We start from the raw sequence: 25288 nt of genomic DNA on the forward strand, positions 1-25288 counted from the left end.
AGGCTTTAACACTAATGAATAAAGTATTGCTTCATCTGCTGCATCTCATTCAGCACAAGAAACACACAGAAAAATGAGGGAAGGATTAAGAAAGACTTTAAAAGTTTATAATATCCACTTTAAAAAAGCTTTTTCTAAGAAACAAGCACTAACATGGGGGCTGTGGTCAGGCCCAGTCCGGATGACTTGCAACAGCAAGGTCACCTCTTTATTCACACCACATTTTTCAACTCCATGAGCTCAGTGCTGTGAGGGATGGGACCACATCATCCATTGCAATTGATGAGACCAGAAAAGTGTTAGACTTCTCAGCCTATCTTTTCATCCCACCACTGAGACACTGCCTCCCCCATGAAGCATCAATGATTTTTTTTCAGCTAGTGGCAGAGATGAGGAGCAAGAAAGGGACCAACAGATCCCACTGCAAATACTCTGGTACTCCCAGGACTCAATTCAGAGTAACAATGTGTTCCCATGCCTCACCTGGGCAGTAGCAATGGTCCACAGGCCTAACTCCTAACATATGCAAGACAGCCAGCTCCTGCTAGCTGCCCAATTCTGGATAATTGCATTATCTGAGGTTAGTGTTGAACAATGCACACACAAAACCACCACTGGAGCATGGATGAGACAGCTCACTGTGCCTGCACCCCAGCCTTCCTCCAACAACCAGCAAAGCACTGCAGAAGCTCCTGAGATACTTCAAGGAGCAGGTAGAACACCCCTCTGCCTCTCAGCCAACACAGCCCTTCCACAAGTGAGAATTCCTCCTGCTATGGAATGGAACCAGCACAGGCAACCGGGGGGAAAAAAAAAAAAAAAAAAAAAAAACAAACAACAACTAAAAAACCACAGAATCTTTCAGGTCAGCCTGAATTTATTCTTTCAGGGCTCTCAATACAAATAATGAATAGACTCTGGACCTTGTTGGCTTCTATGAACTGTCTAAGACTGCAGAGCAGGGAACAGCACAGCTATAACACAGGGTGTCTAGTCCAATAAATCCATACCCAAGCTTCAAAAATTAAGACAGAGCTACTGATAGCAGCTGCTGTAAACAAAACCCACTAGGTATATCTGCCTGGAAAAAAACCCCTAAACACAACAGCAAAACAACAAACAGCCTGATAGTTCATGCCCCCAGTCCCCTAGAGACATAGCAGAACATAACTCACCAGTGCCCAAAAGCCTCCACACCCATGAAGAAGAGGAGGGCACAGAGAGTCAAGCTCTGGGAAACCTGGATCAGCTGGGTTCAAGAACACACACTGGTGTCCATGGCATAGCCTTGCCCTGGAGCTGGTTCTGCTCATTTGCCCACTCCTCCAACCAAGGTAAATGGAAGGAGATGGTTTTTTGGAAAGGCAATTAAAACCTCAGAGGCCTTCACATGAGACCCGTTGTTCAGCATATCTGAAAGTGCCCAAGGAAAGGAAGGAGAAAGGAGGATATTGCTTTGAGTCTCATCCCTTTGTTGAGCTCCCATTATTAAATCCATATTAAGTGTTTCTGCAGATAGTATATTCACCAAGGATGGCAGTTAGAAGGAAAGACATCAGCACTAATAAATACTGAATTTAGAAGTACCCAACAGCATAAACTAACGTAGCTAATTTTGTAAAGCATGCCCTGAGAGCCCCAGAGTGTGCCAGAGAAGCACCTCCAAGCCCTGGGCAGCCCCACAAACAGAGTGACTGCCCTGTGAGGGATGTTGCAGCACATCCCTTTCTAACCAGGGCTGGCACTGCAGCATCTCAGCCTGTCTCAGGCAGCTTGAGGAAAACACATGGTCCTATTCATACGAGCAACAGACATTGCAAGAATAGGACAAATTTGGTTTTTGGGGAGTGGAAAGAATCATCTTTGCAGGAGCAGCAGACCTCCTGGGAGCCATTCAATGATCTGGCACTTCCTGGTAGGCAAGGATGGACTCATTTTTTTCTCTACCACCATGAAATCATCCTTAAGTGACTGCACACAGTGGCAGAGGAGGTATATCCAATCCCCAGGGAGCTGCACCAGTGCTCACGAACGCTGGACTGGAAAGCCCAGCCCTGCAATCCAGCTGAGCCTCCCCAGCTCACCAACGTGCTCCACCTGTTTCAGCACAGTCTTGTTTCTGCTGGACTTGCAGAGCTTTATTTGGAACCAAGGGGGGAAAGAACTTTTGTGGTTACCAAGACAAGATTCAAAGCAAAAGGATCCAAACCAAAAGGCAACTCACACTGCAAAGTTTGTCACTCACTGCTCCCAAGCCATCCAGTGGTCCTGACTCAGGCTCTTCTGAGTACCTCTGACTGACAAAAGATTTTACACATTTCTGAAGCCCCCAGTTCTGGCCTCAGAAGCCCCAGTGCCACCCCAGCAGCCCCACAGTAGCAGGCACTAAGCCAGCAGATCAGCTATCACCAATCTCACCCCACAGCAGACGCCTCCTTAGTCTGCCCTGCAGGGTGAGACCCCATTTTCTGGAACTAAGGCAAAGATGGAATTTGCTTCATCTGCAAGCTATAAATCCTATCTTCCTGAGCCCAGCAGAGATGGGAACAGCTGTGTGGCAGTGTTTCCCTAAGGCTCCAGCTCTGTTGAAGATGCTGAAATACCAATTTAAGTCTAAAAGCTCGAGAGCAAGAGAGAAGTAAGTGGCAGGGAAAGGAGGAAGGGCACCCACAGAAAGGTTTGGATTGGAAACATCTTGAAAAATAATACAGTCCAAAGCCCCTGTCATCAGCTGGAATATCTTTCACTAAATCAGGTTGCTCAAAGCCCTGTCCAGCCTGAACCTGAGCACTTTAAATGATGGGGCATCCATTGCTTTTAAATGAAACAAAATTAATACCAACTCCTCAGAAAAAAGATCTTAGTTTCTTTAAGAGATTTTTGGTGTAGGACAAAACCTAATATGCACACTGCTGGACAGTGTCTGCTGAGGAAAAGAGGGAGGGAGCAGGCAATACCAAAGACAGGAGCACAGAGAAAGAAGCCAAATATATAAGAAGCAGACTGTCAGGACTCATGGCTGGTTGATGCCTCATCCATCTCAGGACTCATCTTCTCCCAGCATGAAGAGAAGATGCTGTCAAACTTCAGACACCTCTAGCTCCATCCAAAAACTACCCCTGACCCCAGTTAAACTCTTAGAGCTATTGTTTGGACATCTGGACATTTAATTTTCATTTCCAGCCTAATTCCTCAGCAACTCTACTTCCTGACAATTCACAATTGTCCACCTTGTAGATAAACACCTTCCCCAAGCTTGAAGAGCTCTCCTTTCCTCTCTGTGGGGTAAATACAGTAAGATGATGAACACCAGCACTTCCCAGGAACTGTGCAGCTCACACCTCCCAGGATCAGGCAAGGGTAATCCCCTGCAAAGCATCACAGTGGGGAGTGGCAGCACTAAACCCTCCAGAAACACAGTCCAGCCCAGAGCAGGTGTTGGAAGGACCTATACAAACAGGCTGTGCCTGCCTCCTGGGCTGCCGGCATGGCAGAGATCTGTGCAGAATGCTAAGCAGGGCTTGGGTCTCACTGATGATGATTACCATTATGATCATTACTTCTACCACTACTGCAGTCATACCCAGGGGCCCCCAGGCAGATCCCTGCAAGAGCAAGACATGGTCTCTGCTTTGATGAGTGGATAAATCTGGTGTGAAACAAGCTGCAGCAACTCAGCATGGCAAACAGCACGGAGGGGGGCTGGCAGCACCAGGAAAATTGCTACTTCAGTGGTCTGAACACATGCCTTGAGTGCTTCAAATCACAGTAAAATGTTCCTGGTTTATAAACTGCCGGCTGCTGCCATTTCACTTTGTTTCAGTCATGTAAACATTTCTAACCTTCTGTTAAAGTTCCATTAAGCAGCTTTTAATCAGCACCTTCTGGCTGAGTTTTGTGCAGGTATCAGGAAATAAAAAATAAAACTGAAGTCAAGGTGAGACTAAGGAAATGCTTTGGTAGGAGATGGGAGGGAGAGGGGGGTACACACAGCACCTGCACCACAGTCTTTTACTCCAGTGTCTTTCCCCTCTGTTTTCAATATGATCAAGAAATAAAAACACCAATGTGATCAGCTGGACAGACCCTCTACGTACAAGCAACACACCTACAAAATAATAATAAGGACCACAAGGCCAGAGGATGCACATCCCTAAACATTAATAGCAATGAGCTGAAGAAATTACCAGGAACAGAATTTGCCAGCCTCCCAGAGAGATTCCACATACTACAAAGGCTGCAGGGAGCCAATGCAGTGACACTGCTGGGGCAGCCAAGGCTGTGATGAGCACAGCCACTTCTTGAACAATAACAGCAGTAGGACAACCCCTCCCGAGAGCAGCACTGTTACTCCCATTCATCCCAGCAGAAGGATGCATGGGAAGCCCATGTGCCTCCAGTTAAACAGCTCTGGCAGGGTAGGAAGGATGAAAACACACCGGGGTTTGAGGGGATGCTGCCACTCCCCTACACACAGACTCACAGCTAACCGGGTGGGAAAGACCCGTGTCCCCCTGAGGACAAACTGAGGCAAAATGGCAATGCCCCTGTAAGCAGGGAACCAGCGGGGCCTGGAGCCATCTCCCAGGCCGAGTTATTGCTGCAGAAATCAGGGAGGTCATTGAAAAAACAATTAGGGATCCTGGAAGAGAGAAGGGAGCCATAGCAAGTGAATGAAGCAAATTGGGCTAACTATTTCTCACTGCCCCCCCCAGCCCTTGCCTGCCAGATCCCAGAAGCCTCATGTTCTCAGGGTTATATCTGGGTGGTAATGGCTCTGCACGGGCTGCTGACAGCAACCAGCAGCATGTCACCTTCTGGAAGTGGATTAGCTAAAGCTGCAGGCATGTTGTCACATCACTAAGCCTACCTCTGACCAGGTCTTGGCCAACCCTTAGCTCTTCCAGGCCTGTCAGATAATGATGAGATCTCCAAAAGTCCAGTGTCAGACAAGGCAAGGGACTGGCACTGACAAAGTCCCCTGGGAGCTGCCAAATGTGTCCAGGTCTCCAGCAGACCCAGCAATGCCTGACTGCTTGCAGGACCAGGAACTCTGGGTTACATGAGAAATGTTTGCCTTCCACAAATGGCAAGAAACACAGGATTTTTTTAGAAGGTGATAATGTTCCCAAGTCACATGAAATTAGACCTACAATCACTAAAACACTGACAATTAAGACATACTGACCTTTTTCACACAAAAAATCCTGACTGATCAAGAAGAGATTTCCTAAAAAAAAAGGGCCATATTCCATTATTATTTTTAGTTGCAAGAGAATTAGAAAAATAAGAATTTCCACTTGACTTGAAGGTGACATTTTCTTTGCATTTCAGAAATGGATTATTTTTTACTTTTTAAATTCCAACTGTCTTTCTTTTCCTATTTCTCACTAAGTTTTCTTATGGAAGGCAGCAGAACAGGTGCATATGACTTTGCTTTTCCCCCTCCAACACATTTCTTTTTTCGTTCTGAATTCTCCGAAGTTAGAGCGGCAGACAAAAAATACCCAAAACACTCATCAGGCTTTTCCAACTTTCCTATAAAATGTCCTTAACTTTAGAAAATCACTCAAGTGTAAGATTTAATATGCTGCTTTGTTTTTCTCTTTTCCATTACTCTGTAGTGTTCCTGAAAATGTATATGCTTCCAAAAGATAAAGCAGAAAGAGGAAAAAAATATACAGGTGATATTTATCTTATTGAATTCAACATAAAAGAGGAAAAAGCGGTGAAGGAACAATGTAAAGCATCACAAACCAAATACAAAAGCTGGTTTGGCCATTTTCTTGAATACAGCTGAGCTTTTCTTTGGAGAAAGACTGGAGAGGAGGAGGGGAAGAACTTCCCCCGATTTCTACCAACAGTAAATCACCAGGAATAGAAATGTCATGCTCTGCCAAAATAGCTACCACTCTCTCCTAAAATCCTTGGCCTTCACTTGTTTCTGCTGCAGTTCCATCACAAACTCTCCATAGTCAACCAGGGGCATACCAGGTGCTCCAACTTGCTGGTTTCCAATTGCAAGTTCCAGGGGTGCTCCCAGCCATGCACTCCTGCTCCTGGAAACTCACTCCCCTCCATGTGTCCACAAGCCAGGAACCCAAATCCCATCCTTGCTGCTCATCTACATCAGGAGAGGAGGACTTTCAGAGCAAGAAGTAGAGGAAGGCTGACACTCAGTGACTGGCAGGCATTTGTTTTGCTGACATAACAGCTCCAGAAACGATTGCAATGGTCATCTAAATACCTTCCCAATTAGTTCATATTCAAGAGTGTTCCATAGTAGAGGGAAAGAACTAAACTGAACTAAAACTAAACAATCCATCCAGCAGACTGGAGAGAAAACACTTCCAGACTCACTGGCCAAATTTATGCCCCATCACTCCCAATTATACTTATATTCCACAGATCAACCCCTTGTTTGTAAAGCATTTCCCTGTGATGGGGTGAAAGAAACAATACTGAAAAGGGTTGTTTGAGCCCAGGCTCCTTGAATCATCACGTGCCAGCAGGGACCAAACAAGCAAAACCCCTTGAAAAGTACAACTCCTGGACATGGGACATCTGCTTTCAGCTAGAACTGAGAAAGATCTGTCCTCATATCCTCCCCTAGCCCTGCACTTCTCAGGAGGGTACCTAGCCAGAGCAAGGGGAAGAGATACCCTCACATCCTTCTTGATTTGAATGACCTGAAAAAGAGAGGCTCTCACAAACTCACCAACGAAGAGAAAATCAAGAACAGCCTGTGTTAGCAGTCAGTTCCTCTGAACGAGGCAGTTGTGGTTTCTTCCTAGAAAATAAATACTCACCATCACCTCCTGGTTGCTTGTATGGGTTGTACTTTGGTTTGGGGGCGACCACAGGTGCAAACTTCTTTGGGGTCTGCTGGGTGGACACGGAGATGCTGGGAGTCCCAAAGGTGTGTGTGGTCTCCATCCTTGCAGTAACGTGGCCAACGGGCTCGTTGGTGCTCTTGGGTGGCAGCCAGGATGGGTGGGACATGCTTCAGGTCTGAGGAGACACAAAGAGAGTCACACAAACATTAGGAATTTAGGCTAGGAAAGTAACAGCTGCAATCCTACTATTATTCTGGTTTGTGAAATCAATCCTACAAAACCCTTCAAAACGTGTTTAACTGGTGCATGCTTAACTCCAAATATGTTGTTCCTAATGCATAGGACTTCAGATGCAAATTTGTCTTTCTCTCCCCAGCAGGTCTGAATTACTGCTCAGGCTATTGCTGGGATCTGCAAAAATCATTGCTATTTTCCTCTTCAAACCAGAACAGCGACAGGCTGATACCCTGAAGCAGCCCATCAATCCCACCCTGCATTCAGCACAGTAGTGATGTATTTGCCTTTCCCTGTTAGGCCTTTTTGAGTACATTAATGTACAACAGTGCAGGTGCTCTGGGGACAAGTCTAGTCACAGATAGGCATAAGCACTTCCAAAATACACTTTTAGCACTTTTTCACATGTCATTTAGGACCCCATGCCCCAGTGATTTTCATTCAGACTTTTAAGAAAACAGATTTCAAAAGTAGCTAATCATTCTTGATGCCTCCATTTCTTGATGCCCAGCTTAAGACATTTTAAAAGCATGTCAATTTTGAATAAATGCCAGAATCTCACAACCCTTGACAACCAGGCTCCTTTTAGACTTGTGTAACAAAAAACAGAGGCAGCCCAAATCATTACTTATTTATGAAAATCTTGGCTTTGGCCTCTTAAAAGCCTACATTACTTTTGAGAACTGGGTTCAGATGCTGCTGAAAATGTTGCCCATAAAAATCCTGTTAATTCCAATGAACAAGTGTTTTTCACCACACACAAACCACACTCGCTGGGTAGCCATGATAGTCCTACTGTACCATCAGATGGTCCAATAGAGCTGGATTTGAGGTTTGATGGAGAAATGAAGATCCCACACAGACAAAAGCCAATGCTAATTTTGCAGCTCTTGAGCACCCTGTTGCTTCTGCCCATGCACTGCTTTGGTGTCAGAATCCCTCAAGGCTAACAAAACCAGCAGGCACCTGTGACCCCATCAGAAAGGATTTGATTTCATCATGGAAAAGGATCAGTGCCAGAGACAGGATCAAGATCTCCACATGGTAGTGCAAGGTGAGCACCTCCAGCTAAGAGCAATGACTGTTAAAACTGATGGATACACAGGTGTGCTTATTCCAACCAGTAAATTTACTTCAAAAAACAGTTTCCTGCTTGAGGAGTAATTTCTACTTTAAGCCCCAATGTCTGACCCAACACTAGGAGGTGACAATTTTTGGTCATCTTCCACCTGCATCGCTCCTTGCGTGAGAGAGGAACTGGCAAGTGCCAGACATCAGTTCCAACACCTCTGTCTCTTCCTGGCCATGCAGTCTGACTGCTCGATGTGCAGACAGTGGTTTCACAATTCCTACCACTAGTAAGTGAACCTGCTGCACTAGGCATCCAATACCAGTGAAAGGAAGGCACTGGAGCTGCCTAGAAATAAGGTAGGAGCATGGCAGGAGCAGCCTGGAGACGTATCCAAGGCTGAGCAGCAAGGACATGACTTTTCTCCCTCACAGGCCTGCTGTCCAACCTGCAATAAGAGTGCAGAGCATCATTCTGAAAGCAAGAAGTGAAAGGCAGGTCCTCCCCACACGGCAGGAGAGGAAACCTGTCACAACAGGGCGAGGGCGGAGGGCACAAGAACCACGGTCCCACCGTCTGGCACCTCCCATCACCAGCAGCAGCCCCTATGGACCTGGAAAATGACTGCCACTCCAGCAGTAAGATTCACCTACACTGCTGTCTCCTCCTCCTACATCCTTCAAAATCATAAAAGCAGCAATAAAACTCAGACAACTATCTAGGTCTTAAGAGCAGAAAGCAATGAGGGCAGTCAGCCTTAAGAGCTAAACAGGACGAGCCTGCACTCTGCAGAGTTATTACATCCAAAGATGACTGTACCTTACCCACTGCTAAAAGCATCCTGGAGTTCAATTCTGACAGGTTTTCAGCCTCTGGCTTGACATCCAATATGAAAGAGCCTCCTGCTACAATGAAGCACCCTCAGACCCTGGACATTAGCCCCATGCTGATTCAAAGCGAAAGAAAAAAATCCCATTACTGACTAGATTATCACCAGTCCTGTTCTGGAATGTTCCTTAACCACCCCCAGGCAGCATGCCTTGGTTCCACTGAACTCTCATGGTCTGCTGGGCTGATGACAGGAATGGGTTGTGTGATGCACAAACCAAGAATATCTGCTTCAGTAGCCACGGTGCACAGCACTGAGCACAGCTGAAGACAATGAGAGAATTTCAACAAATGAGCTTGGAAAGCAGACTGCTCCTATGGACAGCTTGGGAGCAGGGAGACTACAGTGCTGTAACTCAGCTGCTGACTGTAAGCTGGCACACAGCTCCCTCTCAGCTAACCTCTAATGCCTTTGTTTTGGCCATGGTGATATTTTCTAATTGTTTCCCTGTTAGCCTTTTCTCTTCCTCTTTCTCCCCATCTCATTTTCTGCTATGCATTTACTGCCACTCATTTTTGCTATCTGTGCCCTGACAGTGTTTTCAGCAAGTTCCCTTTCCTCATGTGTTCCAGCCCCAGCTCCCCAGCCTCAATTAAATTTAGCCTAACTACTCTGCAAGATCACAGAAAAAGAAAATGAATTAATTTCTTTTTAAAAGATGAAGCCAAACTTCTGGGCTTGCTATTATTCTCTCTCCATTTTGGCTGGTAAAAGGCCAAAAGCAAGGAAAAATATAAGGGACAGTGGCTTGCAGACAAGCACAGGCCACCTTTCAGCAGACTTCTCCATGGTGGAGCACCATGGCTAATTCAGATAAAGCCACTAGTGCTCTCTCTCCACTCCCTGCAATACTGCCTGGTTTTCCATCAGAAGCTTCTTTGGAGCAGAACATTTGTGATGCACCCAAGTAACCAAAATAGCACAGGAGAACCTGGGCCTAACTAACTCCCTTACTCTAAACTTACTCTTACCCATGTCACTGCCTGAGTGTGATTGTGGTGCCTGTGCTTACACAGGAACACCCAATAGGTAACAGCTGTGCTTTTCTGGCTAGCCAGCAACACAGCCAGCAAACACACATTTCACTTTTGAGCTATCTTCTTCCATTAAAAGTTATTTTTCACTGAAATGTTAACCTACAGATTAAATCTACAGCTGCCCCCACATTTCTGCTCCAAGCAAGTAATTTGTCAGGCACTGTGTGCATTCATTGAGCCCCTTCCTGGCAAACCTCGGTAGATCCAGCCATGCAACAGTTAATTCAGCAAGGCTGGGAAAGCCTTTGTCAGCAGAGCCCATGTCCCTGGGAATCCCCCCAGAGGGACAGCCACCTCTTGCTCCTCTGTCAGTGCCACACTCTGCCTTGGCTGAAGCCTTCTGCATGTCTGTCTGCCACCCTCCCACAGCCATCCTTGGTCAGCTGTAGCTCACAGCTCTATTCCTGATCTGACTGCTACAAGTCTTTTCTCTGACTCCTTACTCACTGACCACTCTGGCAACACCCCCTTCCCAAATTCACAGCCTCATCCCCCCTAGAAAATCCCTTAAATCTTCTCTGTGTCACTGCTTTGAAAGCCTCTCATTGATCATCTTGACTTACCCTGAACCATCCCAAACTACCGCTCCGCAAAGCTTCTGCTGAGCTAAAGATTATTTGTTAGAAAGCACATGTAGCCTCAACTGAAACAATGCAAGTGTTGGAGAACCCAACACAGCATTAGGTAAATTGTTTGGACAAAGCTAAGCACCATAATCACAGCTTCTCCTTTATGTCTGGCTTAAAACTTAGCTAGATCCACTTTCAACCATTGCATTTTGTAATGCTCCTGTCATCTGCATTACAGACTTGCCTCTCTTCCTTATGTAGATCCTTTCAGAATGCAGCCAGATCATTGCTTAAATCAAACCAAAACATTTAAGTTAAGTATCAGTTAAACTCCCAGTAAAGGGCAGATTTCTCTTGATTCTTCATGTCTGTTTACCCTGAACTCTCTTCAATTTTTCACCTACCTGTTCTGAAATGGTGGCTGATGGCGTAAGACCATTTTTAAGAATAGTAACTTAAAATAGAAGAGGTAAAATGATGAATAACATCAAAAACAAAAACCTGACTGAAATCAGCTGTGGACGCCTGATGCTCTGTTATCCTTCCTTCCTTGGAAGCATTAGTCATCACCTACTTTTGGAGGCAGAGGATAAGACCAGACTAACCATGATAAATAGCATTAAGAGTGAAGAGTGAAATCACACTGCATAAATAAGGCAAACAGTGTGCTCTGGTTCTATCATTAGGACGATCTTAATGCTGTAAGTTCAGAAAATTCTAACCATGAAAGAATACACCACAGCAGAGGAACTGGAATCCACGAATCCCAAGCTGAGACCGCATTATCTAAAAATGTCAGACCAGGAATATCAATAGCAGATAATACCGTGCAGTAATAACAGCCTGACAAGGTTTTTTCACTGCCTTTTTCTTTTTTCAAATGTGTGGGCATAAGAGCTTGTTTTTGCTTTTAATTACAGGATGTCATTCACCTTTGAGAAGCGAAGGTAAAAAAATGAGGGTTTCAAGTCAATTTCTCCTTACAGGTGATAAGCAATGGAAGGGTAGAGTACCAATTTGTCTGCTTTTGAAATTGTACGTACATCATCTCTGAGACAGGCTAGCTTTTCTGTGATTAGACTGTACCCAAATAAATCTCCATTTCATTTTCATACTTGTAACATGGACCAAATACTCCTTGGATGTTGATGGACTCTGCCAAGACAGAAGATTTTGTCCCTGAGTTAATTAAGCTAATGCTTCGTAGCGGGTAGCAACAGTATTTAACAAAAAATGAGCAACAGCCGTCTGTACTTACAGGCTGTCTGCTCTGTCTTCCATCCCACGCCTTCCTAAATTCACTGGCTTGATGTAGGTCTATGATGTTCTGTCTTACTATCACCCATGCACAGTGAACCATTACTCCTAAGGCCAAGAGATTGACCAGATACAGGGAATTAGGACCTTGTTTGTTGACAGTAGATGCACCTGAAAGTTGTGTTGGGGCTGTTCTCTGATACACAGTACAAGCATCACCTTCCCATGATAACTCAAGTTTGTCTCCAAGTGTAGAAAGGCAAACTGTATCGTCCCCACTCTCTCTTCTCTCCCATCCAAGTAAAAGAAGTCCAAGAGAAAAGTTTTGACTTTACATCACCTTCCAAATGAATTTTAAAGAACAGCTCTAGAACTAAACGAAGGGGACATCCTTCACAACGCAAAAATCATGCCACCCATTGTCCCTTTCTGTTAGAGCTGCAACCTGAATGTCTGGATGTCTCTCCTCTAAACTGATTTGTTATCATTTTTCTGCCTGAAATTCCCCAAATCACAAACCTCAATTGCCCTGCTAAAATACAGTTCTTTGCTTAGTCCTTTTCACCTCCAGTCTTCTAATTAGTCAAATGCAGTGACTGAGGCTGAGCAGAGAGATTTGCTCTTTACAAACTCCCAAAGCTGCTTGTTTTTCTTGCCACTGCTCCCCTCTGAAGGTTAAATGAATTTATTTCTTCATTTATGGCACATGATCTCTAGCCATGCTCTTGTACTTCTTGTGGCCTTCAAAAAAGAGTATCATGTCAAAATTCAGGTCTTATTAGAGGTCTTTAACCAAACATAGAAAGTGCCATAGGTACTTATAAACTCAGCACAAGCTCTCCTGGGATGCTTTTCCCATATGGTACTACTTATTCTCATCAATTTTACATCATATGGCAATTTATGTGATTTGGGGAATTGGGAGTCCTTGGGAATTCCCTTAATCATTGCTGATCTGCAGAACATCTCTAACTGAATTTAACTCCTGCAATATTAACCAGCCCAATAATGCTCCTCCCTCAAACCCCTCCAACAGCAAATTGAGTCCTGACCTGCATCATGAAGTTTCAGGAACAACTCTGAGCACTGGGAATCCTGTGCATGGTGCTGGTGTGACCTCTACCACCAGTGAGCAGGGAAGCTCCAAGAGTCAACTGAGCCACCATGAGACTTTGAGAGGTGATGAAGAGGAATGGAAAACACCATCAGCCTCCAGTGACTGCCCTCCTGACCCTAGGCAAGCTTGACACAGGTGGACTCCAAGTTCTTGTGGCAAATACCTCCTCAAGATCAGGTTTCTTTGCTTGCACCCATTTTACTTGGTTTATGCACATTTCCTAATGCTTTACTGTAGTCTTTCACAGCAGGTATCAGCTGGAGCAAGTTCAAATCTGCCTCTCAGATTCCTAGCTTATTTCGATTGCCTGGATAAGCCAAGGTTTTGTATCTTCATCCCAATTCCCTCAAAGTAAAATAAATGAATGAGTAAATGAAATCAAAGGCACTTCAGTTAAACAGGACTGAGAGCATTTACCTATTTCCTGCTATGGGGCATCACTAATGTAATCAGAGGAATTAAAGGAAAAAGAAACCTAGTTAGAGCACTGATGAATTATTCCTCAAAGAATATAGTCTGGTAATATTTCATTCTGGCTTTAACAGCTTCAATCAAACTTCCATGGAATCCTCCAGAAGACCTGACTTAAATTCGAAGTGCACCCTGGTATGAGGAAGTGGTTGGCCCAGATGACATCCAGAGATCCCTTGAGGGATCAAAATCAATTATTTTGTGACTCAAAACCCCCAGACTGACAGCTGCGACTTCGTCTGCAGTCCAAAGGGTTTTATGGAATCACAAACCTGCTGAGCTGGAAGGGACCCACAAGGATCACCAAGTCCAGCTCCTGGCCCTGCACAGCACCATCCCCAAGAGTCACACCAAGTCCCTGAGAGCATTGTCCAAACTCTTCTTGAGCTCTGTCAGGCTTGGTGCTGTGACCATTGCCCCAGGAAGCCTGTTCCAGTGCCCAAACATCCTCTGGGGGAAGAACCTTTTCCTATTATCCAACCTAAATCTCTCCTGACTCAGCATCAGGCCATTCCCTTGGCTCCTGTCACAGTTACCATAGAGAAGAGATCAGCGCCTGCCTCTCCTCTTCCCCTCACGAGGAAGTTGTGACTGCAGTGAGGTCTCCCCTCAGTCTCCTCCCAGCTGAACAGACCAAGTGCCCTCAGCTGCTCCTCATACAGCCTCCCCTCAAGGCCCTTCACCACCTTCATTACCCCCTTTGGACACTCTCTAATAGTTTCATGTCTTTCTTACATTGCGGTGCCCAAAACTGCCCACAATATTCAGCGTGAGGCCACCCAGTGCAGAGCAGAGCAGGACAATCCCCTCCCTTGCCTGGCTGCTGAAGCCCCCAGGATACACCTGGCCCTCCTGGCTGCCAGGGCACTGCTGGCTCCTGTTCCACTTGCCACTAACCAGGACCCCCAGGTCCCTTTCCATGGCACTGATCTCTAACTTATCATTCCCAGTCCATCCGTCCGTCCGTCCATCCATCCAGGGTTGCCCCATTCCAGGTGCAGAACCTGGTACTTTTTCTTGTTGAACTTCCTATGGCTGGTGGTTGCTCTATCCTCTAATTTATCAAGGTCTCTCTGCAGTGCCTCCCTGCCTTTGAGGGACTCATCAGTTCCCTCCAGTTTGCAGCAATGTATTGTATTCCGCTTAAGATATGCCAGCAATATCACCCTACTGGCAATGCAACATTATATTCCTTATTTTCTAGTTGCAATAATTTGCAAATGAACAGAGCTTGTGCCTGTTCTTTTAATAACCAATACTTGGAAAGTTACTTTTTTTCCCCTAGCTGCATCCACAGTTCATTTATTTTTCATCAGATTTATGCCAGTTTGAGATGTGACTTTCGTTGTACACTCTTAAGTCACTACAACTCCTACAGTATTACTGAGACATAAAAGGAAGACAGCAAGTGTGTAGTGGAGACTGCAAAGGTGTGATGGTAAAGAACAGTCTCTCTGGTACAAAGATGCTTGACAAAAGTTAATGCCATCATGAAAACAGTTAATCAGATATCAATCTAATGTCGCAATCATTCCTACTTCAAAACCCTGCTTCTGGGACAATTATGATATCAACCAAGAACACACCCTTAGATTTCCCTCTTAGTTCATTTTTCTTATATCAGCTTCACTCATAAAACTTCTTTTCTTTCCCAATATAATTGCATTAGGAGTTTTGGGATTAGATGCTGGGTATTTGAATTTGGCTGCTGCTGCAAAACACATGCATAAAAGCTGATGAATGAGATCTTCCTTTTACAACCATGTCACATCCTGGTGTCAGATGACAAACTAGGCTTTAAAATCCCAATAAATTGAACTTGACTTGTCCATGTGAACTGAAACAAAGAGATCATACAGGCTCCCTGGAGATAGATCTATCTAATCTAATACAACTCTAATGACTGCATTGCAATTTCACCAGAGAGCAAGCTGATTCTTGGCTTCTGCGGCATGAGACAATCCTCAGTTACTTCAAACATAATCATATTGGATAAAACACCAGTCCAAGGCCTCAGCTACTTGTGGTCACAACAAACCCCGAGGCAATTGTAACAGAGGAGGCAGACCTGCTGGATTACTCAAATACATTTTATTCCTGAACCTAAGGACCTAAGCCAGGAGTTAGCTCTGAGCCAGCCAGATTTCTTCCAATTGTTATAGCCTCTTCCCCTGATAACTTGACCTACACGTTTGTGAGAATGTTGCTGTACCACAAAGAAAAGTTTGAGATGGATGTTTCAGAAATTTGTATATAAAATAAGAGAGGAAATATATTAAAAGAAACAAAAAAAACAGGAATGATGCAGAAAGGTTATTCTGGGAGTCTCAGATCATGAGCTCCCTTACACAAATACTATTTTCCTGCATACAATTTATTTTCAAGACCTCTCTGCCAAAAAAAGCTGCCTTTATTCCTTCTGTGCCTGTATTCAATGTCTTGTCTACAGCACAGCTCAGTGCTTGGCTTCTTACTTCAGCAAGGGACTGCCAAGCATCACAGAGCTTATCCATCAAATAAAATTATTAAGGGACTGGACTTTCCAACTGATGGAGATGTACTGAAATCAGGCATATCAGGAGTCTCACTTAAGTGAAAAGAAAACAGGACAACAAGAACTGGCAAGGTTAAGGCTGTTGGAACAAACTCAGGTACTTTGGATGCTGGTGCTGGCTGTAAACAAGGAGGAATTGTGCAGAACTAACATGCAGCTCAGCTGTGAGATATCAAGAAGACCCCAGTGGGACCAAATGGGACCGTGGCAGCATATTGACACACAGATAATTGTATTAGCTTTGCAGAGCAGGGTGTGTGGCTCAGCCTGGGGAGAAACAGCAGGGATCTGAGCTCAGTGGGAAACTGACAGAATGAACAAGGAAACAGTGCTGATCTTGAGGTCCTACCCAGCAAGTCTGGGTGTAGGGGGGGTTTGTACTTATGATGGGGCTCCCTGCACTTCACTCCTCTTCTAAAACAGCTGTGATTGCAGGAAGAGTCAAATGTTGCCTCACCTGGAAGAATACACATCTGCTACTGGAGGTCTGAACCCCAAGCCACCAAGAGGATTTCTGTGAATGGAAAAGGAGCTGCAGCTCAGAACACAGGCACAGCACAGGCCCCTTTCAGGAAGGAAGCATGTGTGGGTCTGTCACCAACCACCATAACCTTCTGACAGCTCATGGAGCTGGCAGTAAAATCCAGACTTTGACACTGTACTGCCTAAAAATCAAGCAATCAAAACAATTAATGGGCAGGAACAGTGTCCAGGATTAAAATCTTTAATCCTGGATTCTCTTTCTCCCACATGATCCACTTAACTTTTCCTCCCTCAGGTCCCAAGCCATCCTGGAAGTCACAGCTTCAGGTACCACAGATCCCTGAATGCCTTTTTCCTGAGACTTGCACCAAGCTGTGTCTTGGGTTTGGTAGCTCAGGTTATAGCACTTTGCAAATAATCAGGGAAATAGCCTTTTTCCTATGGCAAATGCTGTATCTCAAAACACAGAAGAGTGATAGCTGCCAGATGACTGGAAATTGATGTTGCAGAGAGATTGCTAAGAAAGATATTTGAGTGTATGAAAACTGTAAGAAAGGAGGAACACAAAACTCTTTGTATAAACAGTCAGGAAGAAGACTACATTTCTCTTGAGTTTCACGACAACAGGTGACTTGACATCATTGACACACAAGCACTGTCTTCTTGTCTCCCTTCTGCAACACAAAGCAAAAATAAAGCTTTAAATTGCTTCTTCCTTAAAGAAGCTGAAAGCCTGCAGTACTGTCAGGAAAGACAGAGGATCTCTGTCTTCTACCTGTCTTCTTTCCTGCTACCAAGTTCTGCTTTTAGCAGGAGACTAAATTATCACCAACTCTAGGTAAGGCTTACTGTGGCCTTGTTCTGGAAAACCTCCAAAATTAAGAATCCCTTGCTACCTGCTGACCTGTACTAGTGTTACACTATTTTCCCAAAGAAAATGCTTTTCCAGCTCTCTAGCTGAATCTCCCAATCCATTATGCATGTTCACAGCACTTTATTTAGCCATCTGGCCAGAAGCATTTGGCTCTGACATGTTCAGAAGGCCCCTGGCAGTAGTCACAGGCTGCCATTGGATCACTCCTTTGCCTCCTTTCCACCAGAACGAGAAGCCAAAGCTCTCCCAGCCTAATCTTGTAGGCCATGTGCTCTCAGCCCCTGACTGACCTTTCTCTGGACTCTTTCCACCTCTTCAACATCCCATTTCAACTGGCGGACTCAAGACTGGGTAACAGGCTCAGCAGTAGTGAGGAAAGGTGAGCAGTAACTCATCTCAGTCTACAGTACAGGCTCCTCCTGAAGCAGCCCTACATGGAGTTTACTTTATTGACAATCACAGCACACACTGAACTCATATTTGACTCGGAGTTCACTGCCTGCTCCACGTGCCTTTGTCAAGAAATAAAGCAGAATAAAAGGCATATTTTGAGATGGTGCCTAAGCTGGGGGAGGTCCAGCATGCCATGGCTACAGGGATAGAAGGGTAGGTCACAAGGTGGTGTTAGCTACCCCTATGCTATTTGCAATAAACATGACATATAACATAATGACATACAGCTCATTAAGAAGACAAAGAGGGGGCAAGGGATGTTCTTAAAGCACAGGAAAATGGCTGAAGGGGAATATTAAAAGCAAAGGTAAAGCTGATTGTGACACTGTAGAGTGCATGAAGATAAAGCTCTGGTTTAGTATCCACAGAGCATTAGTTCTGCTCTGAATAGAAACTCTTGATAGAAGACAAGTGCTTAAAATTTGACTTACAATTCAACGTTGAAAGTCATAAAAGCACCAAGCACCAGCCCAAGAAACTGCTGCTCTTCCCTTTTAACTCAGTGTCCATTCATTCAAGAACAGTGATATGCAAAACTCTGGGAGATAATTCCCCAGCTGGTGCAAACCACAATACCAGCAATGAAGTTCAACCCAGCCAGGCATCCACACTAGCCTTGTGAGTTTGCTAAACAAGCTCATCCTGCTAAAAAGCCCACCCCAGTTGCTCCATCACTATCGCTTTGCTACATTCTGTTTTTGACCATCCAAATTAATCATTTGTTCCCCTTTCCAAAAATCAGTAGGAAGTTCTGTTGTGACTAAAGAGTTTTCATACTAGACTGGCCACATCAGTTCCCTAGATGCAGAACAGCTCAAATCTGACAGTCTCCAGGAAAATATTCTGATTCTCTTTTACCTTCACTGCACTTTCTCCCAAAAGACTGGCAGGGGGTGATGGAAGAGAAGAAATGAATTATGAGCAGAGGGTACTTTTAGAGAGAAGAACAAAACTTTTAATGTATCCAAAGATTTTTATATGCTGCATTTTAGCCACTGCTGGCAGCCACTCATTTTTGAGCTGTGCTAGGGCAGGCAGCTTGGTCCTGCAGCTGGTAAGTGCACACACAGCTCCATTTATCAAATGCCCTTCAGTAGTTGCTACCACTATCTCTCAGGTCTCAGGCAAAGCATGTTCCCACACACAACCAAGCATCTGAAAGGCATTTCAGCATGCCTCTGCTGTGTAGTGCACGCATTTCTCTCTCCAAGTAACACAGCTGCCAACACCTTAATCACTCCTTGGGGACCTTCAACACATCAGCCCTTAAGTGCTTCATTACCTCCAGCAGCTCCTGCAGAGCTCGCATCCCAGGTGAGCTGTACACAGCTCCCTGTCAGCTACAGAGAGCAGCCTGAGCTGCAGGAGAGCAGGATCTGTGCAAATCAGGTCTAACAGCCTATCTTCCACCACTCTTTGTTTCCACAAGTTTGGCCTCGTTTGCTGCAAAATATCTAGGACAAAAGGCAAGCAGCAAGAAACCACATTTGAGACTAAAATCACTGTTTCTTTTCATGAGATCCTGTGGGAGAGAAGGTGCTTGCTCCCCTGCATGGACACTAAGGGGCTATGGAGACCAATCAAATACCCTTCACTAAAGCACCTGAGCTGTGTGTACCTCCCCAAAGCCTTCTTGTTTTTAAGTTAGAAACTGCTGCCTCAAGTCACAAAATATAGCGTTTTGAAATTGTATTGATATGTTCTTGGCACAAAAGAAAAATAAACTGCAAATGCAACCAATACAGAAACTTGAGCTGCCCTTTGTTTCTGCAGGGCTTAAAACACTAAGGGGAAAATCTAAGCAACAAAGTCCATTGATCCACGGAAAGATGCAGTCTGTTAGGACGGTACACCTATTTTGAAATTAGCTTGAGCATGTGAAGGCATAACCTACCCTTTGAAACTTCTAGATTGCTCCATCAGGTTCCTTGAGCTGACACTGATGGAGACAGCATTACAAGGAATCACTTCCAAGTCAATCTTCTTTTTAAAACAAGATACCCCAGGGCAATTTTTTTGTGAAGCACCTTCACTTGGGAACAGCTTCACCTGCTTTCTTCATGTCAGCCTCACTGTGCCTCCTCTACAGCTCCCCCATCACCCAGAGCCCTTCCAACTGCAGTTATGATCAAATGGCTTAAAATAATGTAGGAAGGTTAATTAATCATGCAATGAATACAAACTTACACACATAAGTATGCACAGACACGTGTGCATCCCTGATTTTTTTACTCTGCATCATTAGCTCAGGAAACTGGCAGAGGCAAAGAATAAGGAGAGAAACCAACAGTTGCTCACATGGATCAACACTTCCAGGCTCTCTCTTTTGCAGCTCATCTCACTCATACTTGTGGTTTCAACATGTGATTCACATTAGGCCCCCTCTGCTCACCATTTGATGGTTCTGCTAAACAGATGTGAATTTATTTAGTCACAGAGCCTGCTCTTTACACTGCCTCTTTGTAGAACAGATGGGCTTTTTTTTTTTTCCCCCTGTTCAACAGTGTTCAGACAACGACCATACCCAGTGCACAGGTTTGCTTGGCAATTTCAAAGGAAAAGGAACAACACATGAACATAGGCACATTCTCACAGGAGTTCTTTTCAGCAGCCTGGACACACCACAAGAGGTGATGGCCCTGATGGAAAACGCGAAACTGCAACACCAGGAACACCCAGACAAGACCAAGATCCTCAGGGATCAGCCCCAAAAATTCAAGCAAATGAGTGGCGCATGCTGCACCTGGCAAGGTCCAGAAGACACCCACCACAAAGCTCTCCTGTGAAAGCTTGACTGGAGGGAGCTGAGTGAAGGGTAGGCTCCTGCAACATTCATGGGGACATGAAAACATGGCATCTCCTGGGACTCTTCAGCTTGGTGAAATAGCCTGGAAAAGCTATCCGCTCCCTGTGTGGGCATTCTTCTTTCTGCACTCAGAGAGCCTTTGGCACTGGATGAAGCAGAACTGCACAAAGGCCCTCTCAGAGCAGAATAAGACTGCCCACATGAGAAGCACGCTTGGAACAGCTATTGCACTTTAAATTCACACCCTGGCTTTGTTTTGCAATGGTTTCCCTGTGCAGAAGGGCCCTGGGCTTTAGATTCAATTCCTCCTCATGTTATCAATAGCTGAGCACTGCTCCCATCTGAGCGTAGGATATGGCCTATACAAGAGGCCAAATCACAATCTTGGAGAAGGATGAGCTTCCCTTTTCCTTTGCCCTATCCTGTGTATGGGTGCACCTCTCTAGTGCTTCAGGAACACAATACTCATGACTTCACCCTAGCAAATGGCCCTGCTATGTGGGTAAATCATCTCTGCTCTACCACAGAAACCAAGGATGTGTGTACATGGCACACATGAATGCCGTGCCCACACTTGTGCAAACATCTAATCCCTCTCCAAAGCTGCAGTCCTGTCCCTCAGACACAGCTCTGCTCTACATGCACTGCCCACCTGTTACAAAGATGACCTCAGTTTCTACCAGAATATACTTAGGACTCAGGATTAAATATAATAATTATATATATATATATATATATATATATATATATATTATATATATATATACACACACACACTTTAAATATGGTTATATGAAAATTTGGTTTTTCTGGAGAACGAAACTCCAAATTTCAGAAGGAAAGTAAAAGTGGAATTCTCTGCCTGAAAGGCAGCCGGGACACAGCCATTAACACCCTCCCTGGGGGCCCTAAAGCTGAACATTTCCAAAAGCAGAAAAATGTGTGGCTTTCTTTCAGGGGGGAATGCATACAATTAAGCAGTATTAAAAAGCTAGTAGGTATTAGGCAGAAAAATATTTTCAATAAGAGAAGACTGGGACTGAAAAGGACAGCTGAGACCTTGCAGGGCAACAGGCACTTCCAGCTACAAAGCACTTTGTGTCTTCTGAGAGTTTTTCCTTTCTTTTTTTCTTGGCAAGCTCTGAAACACCACAGTATAATTTTCATTCCTATTAATGATCATGCCATCCAAATACCCTGTGTATGGACCATACACCAGCACTTCATTCTTTTCTACATCTTAAGCAAAAGCAAAAAAGCAAAACACTCTGAAAGAGACTTTCATAAGCATAAAGGAAATTTATGTGCCCAATTCCCAGAGGCTGGTTGCTTAACCTTCAGTATGAGACTTCAATAACTTTGAGCATTCAAACAACTTTCCTCCATGTGAGACAAAGGAAATTCCCTCCTGCTTTGTCCCACCTGCTCTGCTTTTGGGGGTGGTGCTCCTGCTGGGACAGCACCAGTAACAAGACAGAACATGGCATCAGGAACAGGGCTCCCAAGCCATCCCTTCAGGAAGTGTGGAAAACCTTTCCAAGCTTCACTCTCCATCTGCATCCCACCTTCCCTGTCACCTCCACCAAGGCACTGAGGACAACATTTAGCCTCTCCTTTACAACATTTTGAGCTCAGAGACAAGGTGTGGTCTGTAAGAGCAAAGTGCGCAGAGCCAAAGAATCCAAAATTTTAAGTATGGATACTGAGATCTCAGTGGAGGGTTAAAACTGAGGGGGAGCAGAGCTGGCAGAGGCTCATGATGGATAGCAATGGCCTGTTCAGAAGAAAATTAAGAAAACATTTTGAATTCCCTCCTAAAAGGGAACAAATAGGTCCAACACTCCAACAGAAGGGAATTTTTTGCATCTCTGAATGATAGTGCTTTGCTTTTATGGCCTGCGGCTGCTTGGGAAATTCAAAACTATTTCTCTGAAGAATTCACTTGGACAAGCTTTATGGCTTTGATCAGTTAACTATTTTTTAATGCTAATCCACCCCAGTGATATTTGTCCTCCTTTTCCCCATGTGCACAGAAGCACAGACACAGACAAATACTGCACAAAAGCAAACATTAGCCAGATGAACAGTCAGGAACAATGACATCCAGAGCCCATAACCAAACACCAACTCCATTCTGTTTTATTCCTTTCTATTCTAGCAGTTCAATATCCTTTGGCCCAGTATGACCCACTAATTGAAATTTAGGAATCAAATTTTGGAGCCCAGCAGGTAAAATGCTCATGCAGTGATTTGGCCACAACTGTCACTCAAAAAATGGAAATAATTTCCCTAAAAGTTGGACTAAAACACGTGATTGAAAGGCCTTATTAGAAACCTAACACAAACGCCAGCAAGTAGCTCTAGTCCTCCCCATCCTCCAGATTAACAAATAAAGGTGCAGAAGTAGTGATTTGCTGGCATCTATGAAGCAAAGATTAAAACGAGCCAAGAGAAGGACTGAAATTACCAGACACCCATCACCTCACTGGAATTGCTCTAAGCTCCCCCACAATCCCAGGTGTAAAATCCAAGCACCAGGCTAAGCAAAACTCCATTTACAAGCTCAGTATACAAATTTGGTGCCCTAAACAAGAGGACAAAGTCTAAATGTGCACCCAGAACACACTGGCTATCTAAGCCATTATTGATTATCAGTCCTGCTGGTTGTACTATTGTGATATCCCATGACATAAACAGCAAAAAAAAGCCACTACACACAAAAAAAAAAAAAAAAAAACCCTGAGTAAGGGACAGTCCCTGCTGTGCAGCACCTTTGGTATTCAGGCTGCTATCTGAACTTTGCTTGCTGTCTTTAAGTAACAGATTCGGGCAGTATTTCCTGTGGCAGAGAATTACACAGGCTGATTATTCTCTGTGGAAAAGTGAAGAAATCCTGGAAGCAATTTTCTGTCTCAATTGTTCCCAGAGTGCAGGAACAATCTCTTAGCCCTCTTCCTATTTTCTGCTCAATGCCATCCAGGCTCAGCGGGCAGAATCCATCACGATGATGCCGCAGGTCTGGGTCCTGCAAACACTCACCCAGGTGAAACCTCACACACGAGCAGCCCAACAGGCTTTAAACAGGGTCAGCCTTGACCTTGGCCACAAAGGTTTTAGGGGACAAAGAATGAAACAGGTGAGAATTCAAAGTACCTGGGAAATGTTCAGTCCTAGGTAGGACAGGGCTTATCTCAGCAGAATAACACAAACGAAATGTTTCTGATGCACATTTCTTAACCTCATTCTTTTAAAATGCACTCTCAGGCACATGGTGTGATTCTTGGGGTGTCATGTGCAAGGCCAGGACTTGGACCTGATGATCCTTATCCACCCTTCCAACTCAGTATATTCTATGATTCTATGTTAATTTTAAAACATCAAGGAAGATCAGCTGTACTTGAGAAATGTGCATCACAGGCAAAGCTTCTAAGAAGAAAGATCATTTTCTCAAACTAAAAATTTCATTATCATGGTGGGGGGAGGTGTGGGGTGGGATGGAAGGACAGATATTTTCTACAATATAAACCCTCACACTTCTAAGTCAAAAATCTAAGAGCTGATGTCTTTCTACCAGAGCCTGAAACCATTCCTGTGCAAAACTGCTACAAGTCTGACCCACAAAATGGGGAAGAACTGAGTACTACATACTAATCTGCACCCTCTTGCATATGCTGCAGCAGCAGCAGCAGCAGCAACTCCAAATATGAATTTTTCAACATTTTGGCAATACGTACTATTCACCCAGGTACATGCCCACACTCAAAATTATTCAATCAGAACCTTATTTTCCACCCAAATGAATTTTGATATAAAATATTCAATTTGGCCTAATCAGTGGGGCTTAAACATCAGTCAAAATAATTTCTTGAATTGACTCCATCAGCGCCAGAGCTCGAGAAAAACCTCTTTAAATAATCTGCCTCCAAAGGCAGGTACTGACTTTTCAATTGTGTTATTATTTTTTTAATAAAAGTAACATTTAAAATATTGTTACTTTAAAGCCAGTGCTGCTGAGGGAGGGACAGAAAAGGATGGGGGGCTGCTGCAGAATCACACCGCCAGTCTTAGTATCACTTCATTTTCAAATGAGGAATTTGGTAGTAAACAACCTTTTCCTTGTACACAAACATTTTTAATTTCATGCCCTGCTAATCATACATCTGTTAGAGCTCCTTTTCCACCCATTCCACTAATAAAAGAAAAATCGTCACACTAAAAATGTGGTTTGTCTGAAATGAAAATTGAGTAATAATCAACGTTCCTCTGTGGGATGAGGAAACACAGCAGCACTGGACCGATGGAGGTGACAAAGACATGGTCTGGAAAGGGATGCCTTCACACATGCCTTGCCAGTGGCCCTTGCTGCTGGTAGCCCCTCTGCGCCCCTGTGTTTGTGTAAGAGCCCTTTTGGGACTGCTTCACCCAAGAGCTTCTCTCAGGATTCCTGGTGGTCCACGCAAGGCACCACCACCAGCAAAGCCTCTCCTGCTGTCATCACCTCCCTCACCAGCACCTCCTTCCCCTGCTTTCTTCCCCTCCATTTGTTCCTGACCGCCTCTATCAGCAGGATATGAATGTCACAGCACTGCCCTCACCTTCCCAAATCTCCTTCCAGTGGTGAGACCCAGTGGGCCTCAGC

The 25288-nt window shown here is 44.5% G+C and overlaps 1 protein-coding gene across 16 annotated transcripts in view; it reads right to left on the reverse strand.

Annotated features, from left to right (window-relative positions):
* LPP (LIM domain containing preferred translocation partner in lipoma) overlaps positions 1-25288 on the reverse strand; it is a 370626-nt gene that overhangs the window by 209149 nt on the left and 136189 nt on the right. For all 16 annotated transcript variants that reach the window (XM_059855503.1, XM_059855515.1, XM_059855514.1 and 13 more), the window contains one exon: positions 6810-7011. In XM_059855503.1, coding sequence (XP_059711486.1) covers positions 6810-7002 — 193 coding nt within the window. In that variant the 5' untranslated portion in view covers positions 7003-7011. The remainder of the gene's footprint in view (positions 1-6809; positions 7012-25288) is intronic.

The sequence above is a fragment of the Haemorhous mexicanus genome, chromosome 10, assembly GCF_027477595.1.
Source record: "Haemorhous mexicanus isolate bHaeMex1 chromosome 10, bHaeMex1.pri, whole genome shotgun sequence".
In the NCBI taxonomy this organism is placed as follows: domain Eukaryota; kingdom Metazoa; phylum Chordata; class Aves; order Passeriformes; family Fringillidae; genus Haemorhous; species Haemorhous mexicanus.